The sequence below is a fragment of the Equus caballus genome, chromosome X, assembly GCF_041296265.1.
Source record: "Equus caballus isolate H_3958 breed thoroughbred chromosome X, TB-T2T, whole genome shotgun sequence".
NCBI classification, from domain to species: domain Eukaryota; kingdom Metazoa; phylum Chordata; class Mammalia; order Perissodactyla; family Equidae; genus Equus; species Equus caballus.
The window spans coordinates 15,497,838-15,517,590 of NC_091715.1; the positions used below are offsets into that span (position 1 = coordinate 15,497,838).

Here is a 19,753-nt window from a genome sequence, read left to right on the forward strand (position 1 = left end):
GTGGAAAATGGAATAGTCTCTTTCAGACTAGGAGAATATCATTAATTCCTGTCCCTATTCAACAACGACCTGGCTCTAAAGAGCGATGCCACTGTCCAAAGTCCCATTAGTGAGGCCCTGGGGCTCCCACATTCAGACCACAAGGCTAGGGTAACGGGGGATCCGCAGAAGGCTCAAGAGGGGCTCTCACAAAGACTGACGTTAAGACGCTCACACTAGAAAGAAGAAAACTGGAGAGACCAAGTCTGCACGTTCACTTGCCTCGGTCTGGGGAATAGGATATTGCCACGGTGGATGAAGACAGGCGCTTACTCATGGGAGGCTCCGTCTGCTTTGGCAAATTCATGGTTGATGTTGAAAGTTTGTCACATGCTGCAGAGAAATGCATTAAAGACATTGGTATTCACACCACTGTAGACTGAGAAACACATATCCCAAAGTGTTCTTCCTGTCCTCATCCACACGCTCCTAAACTGCTGTGGCACAGCACACTGCTTCCATCGTCCTGCTATCTACCTAGCCTGTCTGGAAATGTCCAGGCCACAGCAGCCACTTGTCTGAAGCAAGATCTTCTCTTCCATTTCTCGACTTTGTTCTTCTCTTCAATTTCAAACGTTCAACCTCACTAAACTGTTCAACTAAGGCCATGTTCATCCCACCAGCAAATCATTTCCTTGTGTCCAGGGACTTTCAAGTACATTCAGACCACACAAAAACAAAACCAATCTGGACCCAGAGACAAATCACCACTGGAAAAGGTCCTATGGTCTGGCTGAAGCTGTGAGCTGAAACTGGACTTTCTCTGCAGGTGATCTACAGCTCAGGCTGGAGAGACAAGTAACTTGTAACGCAAGGAGCTGTACCTACAGCAGAACAAGACTTAGCAGTTAGTTTCTTCCTCTTATCAAGAGATGGGCTCACAAGGGCCCTTTCTCAAATGCTAGGACTGTTCATGGTTAGGATTTTAACAGGTGGTCCTGGGTTTGGTGTTCTTAACGTCTAGCCATTATTTTAGACTGGTTCCTAAATTAAACCATGAGAGCAAATGAAGAGGCACTGACAGTGCCTTGCCAAGCCATACTGGAGCCCAAGGCAAAAGGAAAGAAGCATGCTCTGGGCTTTAAAGGGAGCAAACTCATCAATAATATTTTCAAAATCTACTCTTCTCCTTATCTTGTTTTCAAATGAGAGAATTACCACGTTTCACAATTTCTCCTAACCAAGTGATGGTCTTAAATAATTATTAATTAACCTAAGCCAAAGTAAAACTATAATAAATTCTGCTTTGGTGTAAATAAAATATTTAAACAAAATTATGTAAGTTTTAATAACCAACTTTTCAATTTATCAGTATTTGTTCCAACCACTTTAACATTCTGGAAAAAAAATTAACCGTTAGAAATTACAGAGCCAGCCCTGATGGCCTAGCAGTTAAAGTTCAGTGTGCTTCGCTTTGGTGGCCCAGGTTCGGTTCCTGGGCATGGAACCACACCACTCGTCTGTCAGTAGCCATGCTGTGGCAGCGGCTCACATAGAAGAACCAGAAGAACTTATAACTATACACAACTATGTACTGAGGCTTTGGGGGGCAGAAGAAGAAAAAAAAAAAGAAAGATTGGCAACAGACATTAGCTTAGGGCAATCTTCCCCTGCAAAAAAAAAAAAAAGAAGAAGAAAAAAGAAATTACATAAAACTATATACACATTTCCCCTTTTGCCTCAGGCTCCTATATGGCTTAGCACGGTACTGGTCTTTAGAAATTCGATATTTTGTTCATCATGGATTGCTCGGCATTAACTTTGATTTATTAAAATATTATCGTATCTTGATTACTGAGATTTTTGGTGTCCCCTGAAATTTTGTGCCCAAGTCGAGTACTGCACTCACCTCATCCTGGCCCAGGCTCTGGGTGTGATTTGTAAGAGGTAATTATCAACTCTACCTGCTCCTCTCCGTTGGGGGAAGGCCAGTGCCCACGCTACAGTTAACTCGGTTCGTGCAGCAAAGTCTCTGCTGCTCAGCAACACCAGTAAGAATTAAATAAGCATTCTGCTTCGTCAAAGGAATGCTGGAAACCAAGGACATTTATTCCTACTGCTAGAATTTGACCATCTGCATTGCTGGGAAATACTGCATCCCTTTTACACCTTGTTTTTTCTTTGCCAGCCAAAGATGGGTTGAATTTCTAAAGTCGTTATTAAATGAAAGTAAAATTTTGGTAGTTTTGTTTCTAGACCCTAAGAATTTCCCAGGCCTGTATCCAAAACAGAGGGAACCTCTTAGACAGAGATAACATCAAACCGAAGCCAACTGATCTCCTTGTTCAGATTTTTGGTGTTAGTACTGATCAACTCCTTAACACTCCCTCTCCAACACCTCTCCAGGAACCCATCGCATGAACACTCAGAACTCTGCGTGATTACAGGTTTTGGTAACCAGAAGTGACTGAAACACACTACTACATAATACCTAAAGCCAATGATTAATGAGAGTGTTAGAGATCTAAATGCGCAAGGTCAAACATTGACAAGATTTTCAAGGCAGAAGTCAGTGAGCTAAGGATGAAATGTCTCCAGGGCACTGGGATGTAAGGCATGCACAGCTCCACGATGACAGAGGAACAAAGAAATATGAGCATGTCATTAACATCTCTAGAAAAAAGTTCTAAGGAGTCAGACTACAAAATCAATTGTAAAAGTGCTTGAGACAGACAGTGATGGAGGAGGGTGATCAGAACAGTCATCACAAAACGCCATGGCACGGTGATGCTCAGCTATACCGTTGGTGGACTCGGCAGCGGTGGCGGTAGTCCCTGGGTCCAGAGGGAGGGTGCTGGCTGCTAAACCTAGAGGAGGGGGTGGGGTATTTTCTGATTCACCTACACAGCAAAAAATCAGAGCAAAGAGAGGTAAAAGAAAAAAGTCCCAATTTCTGGTTGACTTTAGTTTCTAATTAGGAAATTAGAAAACGTAACTGAAATGGGTTGTTGACGTCTCAGAAATAGAAAAAATAATGTATATTCACTGACAAAAGATTAAAAGCACAATACAGCAAAGTCAAGGAACTGCACTACATATGTAAACCCATTTGCTCTCAGAAAGAGCTAGTATACAACTCCTGTGTAATAGAATGGTAAGATCACAGAGAAGAAGTAAGACACTAAGAGGGAAAAGCCACTCAGAGACTAGGAACAATCCATACAGTAAATTAAACATTTGAAAATTTAAAGATGAGTATGAACTGGATAATGAAATAAATAAGTCACCTTGAAATAAAACTGAAAGAGCAACAGAAATTAATAATGAGGAGGGAAAGCCCCAGACCCTGTAAGGGGGTAACCGCTGCTCTGCCTTTCAGGGTCATGCTGTAGAGGTGACTTAGCCTACTGCCAGGGACCTGCCCTGAAAGCAGACTATGCCTGGGCTTGCTAGGTGCATCCAGTTAACCAGGCTCTGCATTCATTTTCTTTGCTTTTCTTTTGCTTTACCTCAAAGCCCAGTTATTGCATCAACTGCTATTTGCTACCAAAAGGAATGCACAGACCCCCTTCACGAGAGATGCATACACAGGAAGCCTGGCAGTTTTAAACATCACTTCTGAAAAACGTACCTGCAGACCGCCACAAAGCATCCCCCAGATCCTGCGGGTGCCTGCGATGTCCCTGATCTCCAACGCCTCCCCTCCGATCTCCCACCGGGGCCCTGCAATGCAGGGACGGCTCTACACTCACCCTCGCGTCCTCCGGATGCTGCGGCCAGCGATGCTCCCCATGAGCACTTCTTTTTCAGCTCCAGCTGCTGCGTGCGCTCCAGGGACCGGCGCATCATCGCCTCCAGCCGCTCCTGCCCAGTTCATGCAAGGAAGAGCGAGATTAACCACGCAGCCCCACTGCACTGCCACGCCTCAGTGCTGGGGTGAGTCACCAAATGGGGCTCTCTGTGCTCAGTATCCAAACCCCAGACGCACGTGCTTTCTCCGCCACGCCAGTGGGTGGGGAGTAAACAACGTGGCTAGTGCTGGCTCCCAGCCCCACCACCTCGTCCCCTCCCCTAGGGAGAGGCTGCTGCCGCAGCCAGGCCTTGATTTGTTTAAGAATATGCCAGACCAGCATTAACTCCTTGAGGCCTGTCTCCAGTCCTGTTTTGTCCCATCTAGTAGAACTGGAATTGTGCACTAGAACCAACTACATCCTCTCTAGTTGAAAAGCATAAAGGCTTCTGATTCGAGAAAATTTAAATTAAAACATAATTTGAATTTTTCTAGCCTTATGATAACTTTTTTGGGGTGATACATGACTTTGAGATCTAGTTTGCAAAGCCCCATTCTTATCTGAGACCTCCTTGAAGGCGAATCAATTGTTTTGTACATTGTAACACTTTTCTGCTACATAGCATTCTGAGGATAATACTGCATATTTCAAAATTTAAAAGAGACATGAGCAGGGAACATTCTGGCCACAGAATAAAGCATCTACGCATTCTCAGAGTTCGATGGGGTGAGAGGAAGAAGAACTAAACAGTTTCTAGCCAGAAGAGAAAAACAACAACCAGGCTTTTCTCTTAAGAGTATTTATCAGAAGCACTCTCCTGTATTAACCAAATTGTTAGTTTCATAAAGCTGGGCCTGAATGCTGGTAAATACATCCTTGGCACTGGAGTGAAGCTGTTCTAATCCTGCACGCCCCACCACCCCAATGACGCTGCAAGTACAAATCCTCTCCCCACCTGCAGTGGAGGTGGCCTGAAGCCAGGCAACGGTTCCGCGGACGCTCTTTCACCCTCCTAAAACCCAGCCCTGAGGTACCCCAGGAACTGGACCAATCCTAGACCAACTGCCAAACAAAAAGATCCTATTTTCTCATGGCTTAAATAAGCAAGCAGAGTTAATTTATGGCCACACTGAGTAACCGTGACTTAAGGATCTGGGAAAGGCTCCTTTATTTCACTTACTAGAAACAGAAAGGTCACTCAGGACGTATCTGGATCCATCCCTTTCATCTACCCCAGAGGGATGAGATGAGCAAACTCCACATCTCAGCCTCCTCTGGCATAATTTTTCTCTGAATAGCACTTTGCTAAGACACAGCCTCACCAGGGACCTGTGATCAGAAAGGGGATTTTTTTTGCTCCTGTAAATTTCAGATTTGTATTTGCTCTAGTTTTTGGCTGAACCTCTACAATCATGAGTGTGCACTTCCTGGCAGAGTCCTGTCCTCATGACCCTGGCCCATTAAATTCTGACAGCCAACCCTAGTGGTCCACCTGAGAAAAGTTGGGGGCTTGGAGAGACTAGAACTTCTTGACTCAAGATTGGGGCTGAATAGCATTTCATTGTATGGATTTAACGCAAAGTATTTAACCAATGACCTAATTTAAGTGTTGAAACCTTTCACCTCAATGTGAATTTAGCATTGAGTGGGTTATAGGAGATTTCCTACGTGCCAGAAGGACCTCACAAGACAGTCTCTCACCTACTAGGAGACCACTGAGAATAAAGAACACCAAGATTTGTCAGGCTAACCTTACCACTGAACAGCTGTCTAGGGGCATAACTATAAAGGAAGCCAGAACTACTCCTGGACCATTCAGTTCCCTTTAGGAAAAAATACCTCTGCCATCCACTCCCAATCCACTGAGCTGCTCCCAATTCCACCAGTGGAGATTCAGTCCTCTGAACCATAAGTAGGCTTAGAAAAATGAAGCACCCCTGAGAGAGGATACAATCAGTTTGTGGCACCCACTTTTGGAGAGATGATGAAAAATAGGTGGTTACCAAGCTCTATGGTAAGGGGACTTATGGAACTGAGTCATCAGAATGAGGTAATTCAAACATGTCAAAACCAAAACTGGTCCACTCCACTTTTGTTAGAAGTTAGTCCTATACAGGTCAGTATTACCTAGTACGTGTATCTTTCTGTTCCTTGGTGTAATGAAATGAAAAGAATACTGGATTTGGAGTCAGGAGATATGGATTCAAATCCCACCGCTGCCTGTCACTTTTTAGCCCTGTGACCTTGAGTTAATCGTTTAACAGCCTTGGGCATCAGTTTCCTCATTTATAAAATGGGAATGATATTACCTAAACACCAGATTATTCAAGTCCTCAAGATAATGACTGTATAGCAAGTCCTTCACCAAGGCTAAATGAATCCGAATTTGAAGAGGAGGATTGCTCCTAACAGGGCTGTTTAGAGCAGTGGTTCTCAAACCTGAGTGAGCTTGCATCAGAATCCCCTGGAGGGCTTGTTAAAACACCAATTGCTGGGCCCCGCCCCCAGAGTTTCTGATTCTACAGGTTTGGAGTGGAGTGTGCTGATAATCTGCACCTCTGACAAGTTCCTAGGAGACGCTGCTGCTGCTGGTCCTGGGACTGCACTGAGAGAACCACTGGTTCGAGGAAAGGCTGAGCATGAGAAGGAGCACGCGAGACAGTTCAATCCGATCAGAAGAACAGTGTTAATGAATGTTAGTGCTGCATACTGTGTACCACAATTCCTGCCAAGTTCCTGTTCTCCTGAGTACCATCTGATGATCAATCGAGGATGGAGAAAGAGCAAGGCAGATTCTTGTCCCTAGAATGTCCTCTATTGGGTGGGGCTTAGTGGAAGGAAAGAACAAGGGGACCTCACCTTGACCCCTTGAGCTTTGGCCCTAGATGTGCCTGGATGAACTCAGAGGAGCATCACGACCCAGGTAACCCGCTGAGCTGGCCAAGCAGTATAAAAGGCCTCCAGCAGAGCATGGCCTGGGCACTGCTACCGAGACAGCCGTCTCTAGCAGGAGTGGAGGGCTGGCTGTGCCTTTTCCACTGCCCTTAGTACATGCGTTCAGGGGATGACAGTGTGGGGACAAGCCTCCAAGTGGTCTTTAGCAAGGCACTGTACAGGGCCTTTCTCTCTACAAACAGACAACCATGTCTGACCAGAAGGCCATGTAGTCACCATGGCCTCATGCCAGCCAATGCCCTCCGAGAGTGGCCAGCTTTCAGCTTAGTGAAGTTTTCGTTTAGGTGAGTTCAGAAATTTCTCCTTTTTTACACTCAGGCCCGTGGGTTTTGTTAGGTATCAAGAAATAACAGTACGAGAAGTTGTGATGTGTCAAAATCACTCCTGAGATGAAGCTACTCTTTGAAAGAAGCCTTTCCTGGTTACCTGTTTAGCCTGAGGAATGTGGAGTTGGCTTCACCAGATCCCATTTTCCAGGGCCTCCAGTAAGGAAGCTGTACTCCCTTGAGTGGAGAATGGGTGGGCACATTGTGTTGTCAGCCCTAACCCAGGTAGGTGACAAGGGTTTGTTCCAGAAGCTCAATTCTTGGGAGCTGTGTGGCATGTGAAGCTTGGAAGAACCCACCTGGAGGAGAAGGCAGCCTCCAGCGAGAGAATGAGCTCAAGGACAGGGTCTCAAGTGGACACTGGACAACCCCCCTTCCCCAGGACAGGCCCGCCAGCCTCTAGCTCTCCCGGCCCACCAGCCCTCTGGGAACCAGGCTGTCTTTGGTGCCTACTTGTGCCTCAGTGGACAGGAGGCCTCCTGACCAAGTCTGGGGCTCATCTGCACAAATGTGAGGAGTTACCCCAAGTGACATCCTGGCAACCCTAGGGACATGGAACCAGGGCAGGGCTAGGGGGGAAGTGGGGTGTCAATAGGCCTTGCATGAGCTCCTAATATCAGACCCAGAGAGGTAGGACTTGGTGGGCAATCCAAACACTTCCCAATCAGCTAGGGAAGCAAAATGGACTACAAGGGAACGAACCATCTTTCTGCACAGATTTCTCCTTGGTTGACAGAGACAGAGTGTGACAAAAAGAACTTAAATCTGACACTGGGAAGAGAATGGAGAATCTTCACAACCATGGGCCAAGCAGGCAGCAGCCCTCCCACAGATCTCCACTGAACCATGGGAGCAAATGCAGAAGGTTTCCTTTGGAAAGGGAATTCTGTGGTGTAGATCTATCTATTCTCGCCAAAGACCACCCACGAGAACACCAAAGAGGCCTCTGCACTGGCAGAGCGTTGACACCGACGTAGTTAACAGGCCAGCCTGCATGTGGAAAGTCCCTAAGCTCCACCTGGGTCTTCTGGGGCCTGGAGGGCAGGAGCAGGTGGCAGAGGGAGGCCGTGCTTCCTTGGGTTGCTAGACAACCACGGAGGCCCAGCTCTCAGCCCTGCCCTGCTGTGTTTGGGGAGAAGAGGAAAGCAAGCTCAGCTTGTGTTTGTGCTGACGAGGGTCAGGCAGCATCCCCCATTCCCTGCCATCGCACATTAGGGGTGAAAGGGAGCACAGAAAGCAAACAGAAAATTATCCGGAAGCACAACCATTAAAGATTCAGCTGCATCAGGACCAACCATCTGGCACAACATTCCTTCATCTGCAAGAGGGGGAGTCTGACAGCTTGATTTAAAATGCCTCTGGCACTGTTGTTCAATAGAGACAAATTACAGACAGGGAATGCCTCAAAGGCAGACCCCTGTGACACTGTCAGCTGTGTCAGAGGCTTGGGAAGTGTCCCCCCGACTTCACAGGGCTCCTTCCTGGAAGCAGCAGCGACACACTTGCTCTGGAAGCAGCAATCCCGCAGGATGTCAGGAATCAAGATGAAGAGCTCAAGGAGGAAGGGAACAAGCTGTGAGTCAAGGAACGGAGGATGGGAAGAAAACGGGCGAGTCCAGTGACTCAGACAAACACACACAGGCCGGGAGAGGAGAGATCTGTGTCAGGGGACTCAAACAGCCTATCACAGTGTGGCTGTCTTCTCGGTCTACAGACTGCGCCATAATCTTTTCTGCATAGTGCCCTCTTGACCTTGCTTTAGCCAAGGTCACCTGAAGTCACTGAAGGGAATCTAACATTTCTAAGCATTATTCTGTGCTAAGTGCTTGCTGGGCACTTTCACAAGAGTCACTTCCTTTAACTCCTGTGAGCCCCTGTTTTGGGCTGAGGAGAATGAGTTAGAGGGTGATGAGGGGCCACGTGACTTGCCCCTGGCCACTAGCTGTTAGAGGCAGAGCTGGGATTTGCGCCAGGAGCAGATGAAGCCACCAAGTGATCAGACTGCAGCCAGCAACAGGGGACCATGGCTAAGACCCTTGCTTAGATGTTCATTCCCTAAGAACAAAGAAAGCATCCTTTAAATGAGTGCTTCGTGGGCAAAGATGGATCTAATTGTGTGTGTGCATGCGTGTGCGCATGTTCATGCTTTTTAAATTAAAAAAAGAAGAGGGGTAAAGATATATAGTGATAAACAATTCAGAAATTTAAAAAAATACTGAATTTGGGGCCGGCCCGGTGGCACAGTGGTTAAGTTCGCACGTTCCACTTTGGTTCACCGGTTCGCATCCCAGGTGCGGACACGGCACCACTTGGCAAAAGTCATGCTGTGGTAGGCGTCCCACATTAAAAGTAGAGGAAGATGGGCACGGATGTTAGCTCAGGGCCAGTCTTCCTCAGCAAAAAAGAGGAGGATTGGCAGCAGGTGTTAGCTCAGGGCTAATCTTCCTCAAAAAAAAAAAAAGCTTTAAAAAAATACTGAATTTATACATACATCTCTGTATCCTATAGTGTGGGCAATTAACAAACCTCTATATGGTTCATACTAAATGACGAGTCATTATTACCTTATGAATAAAAAATGATCATCGCCTGATACAAGGCTATGATTACATTCTTAAAATATACTTGTTAAGAAATCTATAGCCCAAATACGCTTTCTAAATATATTTTGAAAGTTTAGTATTAAAGGACCCTGTAGGGGTAATTACATTCCATTTCTTTTTTAAAAGGTAACTGGAGAGAAAAAAGCAAGGCACTGCATTAAAATTTAAATACACTAGTATCTTTGTACTTGAAGTGAGACTGCAATTTTTCAATGTGAATAACAGGATCAAGTCAGCCTCTACCCTCACAGCCCTTCTCTAGCCTCTTGTCTGCCCTGGAGCCATGGACTCCCAGCATAACCCCCAGGTCTAAATCCCCCAGCCCCTATCCACAATCCCCTCCAAATCTTAGAGTCAGAGAAGGTTAGGCCTGGAAGAGACCTTGGAGATTGCCAAATCCAACGTTCTCACCTCAGAGACAAGCAAATCAAAGCCCAGAGAGGCCAACTGGCTTGTCCAAGGTCACACAGTAAATTAACACCTGAATTGAATGCATAAGTCTCTTCATTCCTATCCTAGTGCTGATTCCACTATATCCTGTCCTGCTGCTAAAAGAAGGCACAGTGAGCCACCAGGGAGAAGGGTTAGGAGCACATCTCTCTCAGACCCCTGAGTTGGGCAGGACACCCAGATGCCCTGAACACCAAGCCCTGGGGCCAGTGAGATGGCTTGGGGCTCCCAGACCTTACCTCCTCCTCCCGGAGCTTCTGCTTCCTCTTCTCTTCCACAGCAGCCCTCTTCTGGTCCTCCCGCTGCCGCTGCTCTTCCAGTTTCCGCCATCGCTCCTCAATTTGCTTTTCGTACTGGAGCTTGGCTCTTTTCTGTTTCTCCAGGATCTGCTGCTCCCGGGCAGCTGGGGGAAGGAAAGCGGAAGAGAGGTGTCATTATCAGAGCACCCCACACCGTTTGGATTAAGACCAAAAACGCAGAAGCAAGAGTGAGACCAAAAAAAGAGCCTGGTGGGATCCTAGGCTACGGTCATCGAGATGAAGGGTTCTGGCCCCTCTGCCACTAGCTGGGTGAGCCTGAGCATGGTAACCACGCAACCTCTGCTTCAGTCTGCTCCTCTGTAAAGTGGGGACAGTCATGTTTGCAACACCACAGTGTTGTGAAGATCGAACGAGGCAATGCACGGAAAGTGCACAGTCAGTGCCCCTCCCTACACATGGGAGCCATGACTATTACTGCTATCATTAAGTCAGACTTGTCACAATGGCTAAGCCATACATGTTGAGAAACAAGAGCTGTAAGAGAACATTTGTTCAAAACAATTTAACTGTGCATGCAGCACACACCAGACACTGAGCCAGGTGAGGGCATAAACACATGAAAAGGATGGCCTTCCACTCAGGACATTTACTGAGGGGCCTTAACTCCATCTAGCTGAGTCAGGGAAGGGTTCCCTGGAGGATGCAATGCCTGAGCTGACCAGCAGGAGGCAGTCAAGGGAGAACTTAAAGCTCCTCATTTGTCTCAATTCCGTGGGGAAACCACTATCTATCTACCTCATAGCAGCCTGTGGGGAACGTGCTGTACTTATCTGTCCAGAGCCTGCAAGAGGCAAAACAGCCTTTCTCAACTAGGTTCCCCATCCTAGCACAAAACATGTCTTGAGTTTTGATTTTCTCAGTTCTCCCAAGGACGGTCCTTCTAGATGCCCCAGAGAGAGCCTGAGTGAGTGGACACCTGAGAGGGCAGGGACAGCAACTGTTTCTCATTCTTCACCATTGTATCCACAACCCCTAGCACAGTGCCTAGAACACAGCAGAGGTTCAACGTTTGCTAAGTGAGTAAATGCACTGTTCTGAGAACTATGTAACATTGTGAACGTGCCAGTTGCAGAGTGGGTTCGCCCCCAGTCCTTCACATTCATCTGGCAATTGTCCTAATTCTCTTCCCATTCAGTCACAAATTTCTAAGGATCTTTACAAGAGACATCATCACATCTCCACTCCCTTGGATCTAAACAGCCAAAGCGCACAACTTACCAAGACATTTTTCTCTTTCTTCTCGTCTTTCTTTAGCTAGCCTTTGTCTCTCATCAGATTTTAAAAATCCATCCATGCCTACAAGAGAGAACACACAATGAAATACTTCTCCTTCCCTCTTTCCCTATCCGCTGCGTGCCCGGGGCTGCTGGGCCTGCACCCTGGGTCTGGCTACATGCACACATTGCCCATTGCCACTGATTCGTCCGTGAAGGCCAGATCTATCACCCCCCACTACACGCATGGTCCAGCCCTGAGAGCCAAGGGGCGGCAGCCACGGCTGCCACACTCACCCACCAAGCTGTGCTGTCGTGGCCCCAACACCAGCCCCAGAGAACCAAACCTTAGTCCTCTGTCTCCAGGCCTGGCTTGGGAGGGGTCAGAAAGTGCAATAAATGACAGACAGACCTGACAGTGTAGAGAAAAGTCCACCAGGCCTCCCCCACCCAGGCTCCCAGGGGAGGGGAGAAGCACAAAAGTGGGCACGATTGTTACAGGGAGTGAACGTCCTACTTCCTAGAAGGAGCCAACTGCCGAGGGATACGTGTGAGCTCATGTAAGCTCTGAGAAATACAACACTCAAGTTCGATTCTGATTCTGCTAAGTTTGCTCCAATGTCAATCTTAGCATTTTAGAACCACAAGGAAGAAACACAATATACTCCTGTTGGTTATTTAAATATCCACAACAAATAAAATGGAACAAATGGCAGTTCTCCCCACAAATGTCGGAAACACTCCCAGGAGCTCCACATCTCCACTCATCTTCTACAGGATCCTAAAGGGCCTCCTAAATCAAAGACTAAATGATCTTTATGGTCGTTTTAGGACTGGAAATAATTTACTGCACTTGGTCACAATTGGTCATTCATAAGTATTATTTATTCAGTGTTCCAGCTCAACATTCTAGAAAAACCGGCTTTAGTGTTAGTACCACCAGATCCACTTTGCCAGCTCCGGGGCCTCCTCTCTGGTAGCGTCACACATGTGGACTTCAGAGTGTGCTTTGCTACCACGGGAACCCACACCCCTTCAGGGAGCTTTCTGCCGCCGTCCAGGAGAGGGACTCGGAGGCTTGGGAATGCAGACGGGCATGGACGTGACAAACAGTGGATTGTCACGATTCCCCACAAGCATGTGATTTTGCAGCCTGGAGGTATCAGAGATATTAAAGCTTAAGAGAGAAGTACTAGAAAATCAACCCAGACTACAAGTGCCATTCCTCATGTTTGTTTCTAGCTAACTCTTATGATACTACCAACAACATGAACGCCATCAAGAATTTAAAGGCCCAACTTCTCAGCTCATCATTGCTGGCCCCCACAACCTGACCCCAACTCTCTTCCCAACTTGACCTCCGCACTGCCCCTATCTCCCACGCACCTTCCAGCTCAAACTGCCCCTTTTCCCATCACCCCCCGCACCTGTTTAAACCCCACCCACCTTCAAGACCCCAAGGTTTCCCAGACCCCATGATGCTCTGTGCTCCCACACGGTTGGCAGAACCCTAAATTCCTTCTGCTTGGCTGTTGAGTTCTCCTCTAATTCAATCTCCCCAGGGGAGGGAGAGGCTACTGAGACAACCAAGCGGTGGCTTATGCATCTCTGGGTCACCCAGCTCAGGCCACTGCCCCCACCCCAGTGGCCCCAAGGTACACAGACAATGCTCGAGGGCAGGTATGTAGCCAGTGGAAGGGGAGCAGGGAGATAAAACGTTGCTCTTTTCTCTCAACACTTTCAGGTTCTAGTCTCTACCTCAAGCATCTGATTACTAAGAATTTGTTCTATGTGAAAAGCTACCAAGAGAAGCCTAGGACCCCTGGACAGACACTTGCATCAACCCATCCACCTAAGCAGGACCCGCACCTCAGTCCATCCTCCAGATGTTAATGGGCCTGCCCCATATCTAAGGTACAGCCCGAGAAGCAATGAAGTGTTCTTCAAACAGAAGAGAGAAAAAAACTGGGGGAAAGGGGTCAGGCATATTTGAAACTGGCCACATTACCTTGAGGCTTTACAAACAGAAGGCTGCTTGTTCCAGGGGCGTGCATGATTTTAGGTTGCCCCCTTGTGGGCACTTGTAAGAGTCACACCTTCAAATCATTTGCTTTCCAGAAAATTTCCATTATCATGTTCTCAGTCATCATCACCTGCTTCGTCATAACAGGAGCAGTTACTATGGACCAATGGCACTGCCTGGATTTACTGAGCCCAATCACCCTTTGATGACAGAGGTACTATTATGATCCTCACCTTATAGGTGCAGAAAGGGAGGCACAGAGAGGTTAATTAACTTGTCTGAGGTCACATCATCAGGAAGTGGAGAAGCCAGATTCCAACACAAGAACCTGACTCCAGGACTCATCCTCTTAATTAATGCTTTCCTATGCAGCTCTCCAGCAAAGAGAAAACGTAATCCCTCCATCTTGAGTGCCCATGAATGAAAGCTGTAACACAGGGTCGCATGCAGGGAACAAATCCCATTCTTGTCCCAGGAATGAGCCTGCACATTTGGAAAGGAGAAGTACGAGTCTAACTCATTAGAGAAGTACTAAAAGTAAGCACTACTGTGGCCAAGCACTGGCTGGCTGGGTACAGTTATGGCCACTGCCCAGACAGGCTAATTATTTGCTTCCTCTTCAAACTGATAGTTTAGAAATGTTTGTTCAACCATGTTTTAGAGAGGGTGATGCTGGTGTGGAAGGAGGGTAGCCAGAGGACCCCAGGGGCAACGGTACCAAGCAATTCTGCTTTGGCCCCACTGAAGGGGATGAAGTGACTCAAACAGCCCAACGTGGGCAACCTGGAGTCTCTGTGCTGTCACACGGCAGCCATGAGCCATGTATGGCTATTTAAATTTAACACATCAAAATTAAACGCAATCAAAAGTTCAGTTCCAGCCACACTGGGCCCATTTCAGGCACGTACTTGCCACATGAGTTGGCTTACCATGCTGTACAGCACTGAATGAGAAGCTGGGCAGCTCACTCCTATCATCCTCTCCCCTCACATTTAGTTGCTGTGGGACACGTGCATAAGGAAGATGTCTGAGTTCAATCAGGGTTGAGTTCTGCTGGGTGAGTAAGGCTGGGAAAGGGCCTCATACCTCCACACAGCATCTGCCTCTCCTGATTAAAAGATTTGTCAAGCAAACATTTCCAGAACATCTATTTGAAAAGAAGCCAAATACTTATCTCACATCTCCAACTTCCATCTTATGACTCTTGATGACCCTCCAGGGGCCCCTGCCAAGAGGCCCTGGGCCTAGCCCGAGGAAAGATGGGGTGGAGCACAAACCAGACAGCCTCTATTTGTTAGGGGCCAAGGGCTTGACCAGTTATTACAACTGCAGCAACACAGCCAGAGGAACAGAGGTGGACTATGATTACCAGAGCCAGGGCGAGTGACCTCAACACATGAACACCAACAATATCAGGAGACCCCTCTAAAGACACGGGACACTCGAGGTAATGCCGGATTTCATTCCAAAAGGAAGCCTCTCTGTACGGCCCGAAATCCTAATGTGTTTCATTGTCCTACCCAATCATCCTTTGTCCCTTGTCTTACATATGTACACTTAACGTCTTTCTTTTATTAAACCAGAGACCCAATTTTATCTTTGAACCCCATGAAAACAGATGGAGAACAGATCCGTGCTTGCCAGGGGTAGGGAAGAGGAATGGAAGGGAAGTGGGTGGCTATAAAAGGCATCATGAAGGGTTCTTGTGGTGATGGAAATGTTCTCTATCTTGACTGTCCCCGTGTCAAGATCCTGGCTGCGACAGTGGACTACAGTCTGCACGTTCGTACTGCTGGGGGAAACGGGTGAAGGGTACATGGCATCTCTCTGTAGTACTGCTCACAACTACATGTGACTCTACAGTGACCTCAAAATAGAAGTTTAATTGTAAAAAATCTGGCCCAAGTGTGAAGCCTTGGGAGGGACTCAAAGAAAAGAAGGAGCAAGGGACACCTTCTTGGAAGTGTCCCAACCAGGAGAAGGACAAGGGGCACCCATGTCAGAACCACCTCTGCCCCATTCTTGATGCAGTAATGCTTCCCAGGACAACAGAATTCAGGTCCTGTGCACCCTGAAATGGAGGCCTTTTCCTGGGCAATTCATCCCTACAGGAAATGAGATGAGCCAGGGGTACTGGCAGCCAAACAACTATTTTACGTTAACAGAACAGCATAAAATTTCCTACTTCACTGATTTGCTCTTGCTTGGAGTAACTTCCCGTTATCCTTGGGCTGCAGCAACGCATTTTTAAAAACTAATTCTAAAATGAATTTTATTAGCCTGAGGCACTCTCCCACTTGAATATTAATGAGCTGATATTAGTCAATTATTCATGGTCCTGGTAATAACCATTATCGAAATACACAGTTTTTAGGGGAAGCCAGCTGTGTTTGACTTTTAAAAATTGCATCAAATGAATTTTAAAGTACTCTTTCCAATCACATCACACTCACATCCGTGCAACTGTAATGTCCAGAAAAAAAGAAAGGGAACCAGGAACGAAGAGCTCATCAAATAGCAAGTGCAATGTCAGCCAGCCCCCTCCTCCAGGGTGCGCTCCCCTCTGTGAACTGACAGGCACTGAAGCAGTCACACCTCCGTAGTCACTGTTTGTGCTGTGATGATCTGTCTAAGCGCAAGGAGATCAATGGTTCTCACCTGTGGCTACACAATGGCCTCACCCGGGGAGCTTTCAAAGTTACAGATGCCTGCGCCTCCCTGCCAGAGGCTGACCTAGTTGGCTCAGGTGTGGCCAGGGCCTTGGCACTTTAAAAGCTCCCACGTGATTCTAATGTGCAGCAGCAGGCCTGAGAACGGTCCCAGCTCCTCCCACTCGAGCATGCATCAGAACCACCTGTGAAGCCAGAGGGCGGGGCGGCACTTCCAGAGCTTCTGACGGATGGGCCTGGGGCAAGCCAGAGGATCCGCCTTTCTAACAAGCTCCCAGGTGAGGCTGATGCTGTTGGTCCGGAACCCACTCTTGGAGAGCCGTTGTTGTAGATTATGCTGACTCGGCAGGGCAAGGCCCTGCCTGAGGCTCCTCTCTGAATGTCCAGAGCGCAGCAGGGTGTGGGGCTCACAGAGTGGGCCCCAAAACACATCTGCAGAAGGAATGATCAGCCACCTGCCTGCACCGCCCCCCCGCAGCGTTTACCTTTGCCGTAGCCCCGCGCGCTATCGCCTGGGCCTGTGCATCTGCCCCTTGCCCTCCAAGCTCTTGTCTCGTCTCTGGATCCCCAGCACCTTGCCCATGGTAGTCAAACATCTGCTGAACGAACGGGCCATAAATATTATGTCCCACTGACGGAAACTCTCCTATTTGTAGCGCATTTTAACCTTGTATCAGAAGTGTCTATAAAAACAAGTAACATTTTAAAGCATCTTCTACCCATTATCCTGGAGTTGTGCAAGGAATACAAAGGTAAAGAAAGGAGGGCAGCTTTCCTTGCTGCTCCCCATACCCCCCCCACCCCCAGGCTGAAACGACTCTTTCCTCTAAATTCCATCAGAGGTCCGCTTCTCACAGCCCTTTTCCCTCTTTCATTTGAATTGGGGTCCTTCCCTCCCTCATTCATGGTCCTCAAGCACAGGAAGCTCCACTCTCCATAGGCCCTCTCTCACAGCCCCCCTTTCCAGTCCATCTACCAGTAAATAAGCTTCTTAAGGGCAGGGCCCATGTCCCATTTCTTCTTGTAGCCCCCAAAGGGCCTAGCACAGTGTTCTGTACACATTAAGCACTCAATAAATGCTGAGTTCACAAGCACCTACTGTGTGCCAGGCCTGGAGTGGGTGTTTTCTAATTTCCCACAATCCTGTGACAGCATCAGGACAAGAATGATCACTCCTGTGGCCTCTGTATGGCCTGACCCACTTATTAAACTTTAGAAGCCACAGTTCCCATACTGAAAAGGGCTATGCAACGCTGGCTCTGGGGACGCACCCTCTCGGAAGGCATCACCACACTGTGAGAAGGCCGAGGTACACGGCCAGTCCCACGGAAGTGCTCCAATCCGCAGCTGCAGCCGAGTTCTGAGCCGAAGGCCAGCACCAACTGCCAGCCGCAGAGTGTGCCACCCTGGCCCTCCAATCGCCCCCAGGAGAGAACCAAGTGAGAACCACCCAGCCAAGCCTAGGCAGCACACAGAACCCTGAGAAAGAAGGCAGCATTTTACACCGCTGAGTTTTGGTGTCATTTGTTACACAGCTATATAACCAGAAAACCAGTCCACTGATCAACCAAAAGCAAACAAGCAGCACTTTATGATCACCCCAGATATGAGACCCAGATTACATACCACCCGAGACTGCTCAGTCTCACCAGCTCACTGACCTGGCCCTTGGCCACCTGCCACACTTCTTGGGCGGAACCGTTCTAGTGATGGCTTGTGCAGTTCCCTCAGTCACCACACCCTGGAAGCTGCCCCCCACTGCCCTTGACAGAGGAGCCCCCAGGTGTGGCACTGGCTGACAAGGAGCGACCTCAGCACCTTGACATTGACCAGGCCAGACCTGCAGAGGCTGCCGACAGAGGCCAGGAACCACGACCTGGAGCAAAAAGGAGTTAAGGCCCTATGGCGTACGCTCTGATTGGGAGACAGGAAGGCAACAACAGACGAAGTGTTTGCCCTTCTTTCTACCAGTGAACTGCTCCCACTCGGACGGATTCATACCCTCTCTGGACATGGCCTGTGGGTCCAAGTGCCCGGCTGTGTGTGGCTGTAAGGCCATGGTCAGCTTGGTGACAGAGCACCTTTTATGTCCTCTCCTTCCTCCCCTGGCTCACACTCCTTTCCCCTCACTCTCAGTTCCCTGGGGGCAAACTCCTCAATAAAATGTGGATATGTGAGGGGCCGACCCGAGGCCGAGTGGTAAAGTTTGCGTGCTCTGCTGCAGCAGCCCAGGGTTTTGCTGGTTCGGATCCTGGGCGCGGACATGGCACCGTTCATCAGGCCATGCTGAGGCAGCGTCCCACATGCCACAACTAGAAGGACCCACAACGAAGAATATACAACTATGTACCAGAGGGTTTTGGGGAGAAAAAGGAAAAATAAAATCTTTTAAAAAAAATATGGATATGTGTGAAAAAGGAGGGGAACCTGTATATGAATGTTCACAGCAGCATTATTCATAATAGCCACAAAGTGGAAACAACCCAAATGTCCATCAACTATTGACTGGATAAACAAAATATGGTACGTCCATATAATGAAATATTATTGTCATAAAAAAGGCATAAAAGGGATGATGGGGGAGTTGCGAAGCACTGCTAATGGGCGCAGGGTTTCTTTCTAGGGTGATGGAAATGTTCTGTTATTAAACAGTGGTGATGGTTGCACAACACTGTGAATGTACTAAAACCCACTGAGGTACACACTTCAAAATAGTGAATGTTATGTGAATTATATTGCAATAGAAAAATTTTGCAAAGAAAAAAGCCAAAACATTCAAACTTTAGGGAGGGTTCTACAGCAGGGTTTAAAATCCATGGCCTCGTTAAGCTCATCTCTGGCCTTCTTCCAAGTCTCCCAGGTTACTGGCCTCACTTTTTTTTTTTTTAAAGATTTTATTTTTCCTTTTTCTCCCTAAGCCCCCCAGTATACAGTGGTGTATTTTTAGTTGTGGGTCCTTCTACTTGTGGCACGTGGGATGCCGCCTCAGCATGGCCTGATGAGCAGTGCCATGTCGGTGCCCAGGATTCGAACCGGTGAAACCCTGGGCCGCCGAAGCAGAGTGTGCAAATTTAACCACTTGGCCATGGGGCCAGCCCCTACTGGTTTTACTTTTTCCTCTCAAATATCCAAATGATGATTTCCTCTCAAATATCCAACAAAGCATTTTTAAAAATGTATGTGATTCATCTGAGTGTGTAAAAGTCATATATATCCCTGTAAAGTGGCTTCGCCACACAATCTCAAGAGCTTTGTTGTTATATTTTGTAACACTGGGGAGCAAAATTGAATGTTGGCAAGTTGAGAGAAAAATAAGTCTGCTGCTGTTTGTTAAAGAAAAGGGAGGAGGGGATAAAAAATTGCCAATAAATGATAAAAGTGTTGTGATAAAGTTATTGTGATTACATGAAATGTGTGTGAAGA

The 19,753-nt window shown here is 47.6% G+C and overlaps 1 protein-coding gene across 23 annotated transcripts in view; it reads right to left on the reverse strand.

The window, feature by feature from the left end:
• The window catches only part of MAP7D2 (MAP7 domain containing 2), a 97,662-nt gene that overhangs the window by 42,291 nt on the left and 35,618 nt on the right, over positions 1-19,753 (reverse strand). For 11 of the 23 annotated variants that reach the window (XM_070256749.1, XM_023634488.2, XM_023634491.2 and 8 more), the window contains exons 2-5: positions 11,643-11,720; positions 10,344-10,507; positions 3,732-3,843; positions 262-372 (exon numbers count right to left, since the gene is read on the reverse strand). In XM_070256749.1, the coding sequence (XP_070112850.1) occupies positions 262-372; positions 3,732-3,843; positions 10,344-10,507; positions 11,643-11,720 (465 nt within the window). Of the gene's footprint in view, positions 1-261; positions 373-2,780; positions 2,880-3,731; positions 3,844-10,343; positions 10,508-11,642; positions 11,721-19,753 lie in introns of all 23 variants that reach the window. The other 12 variants (XM_070256751.1, XM_023634489.2, XM_023634490.2 and 9 more) reach the window with 3 other exon arrangements.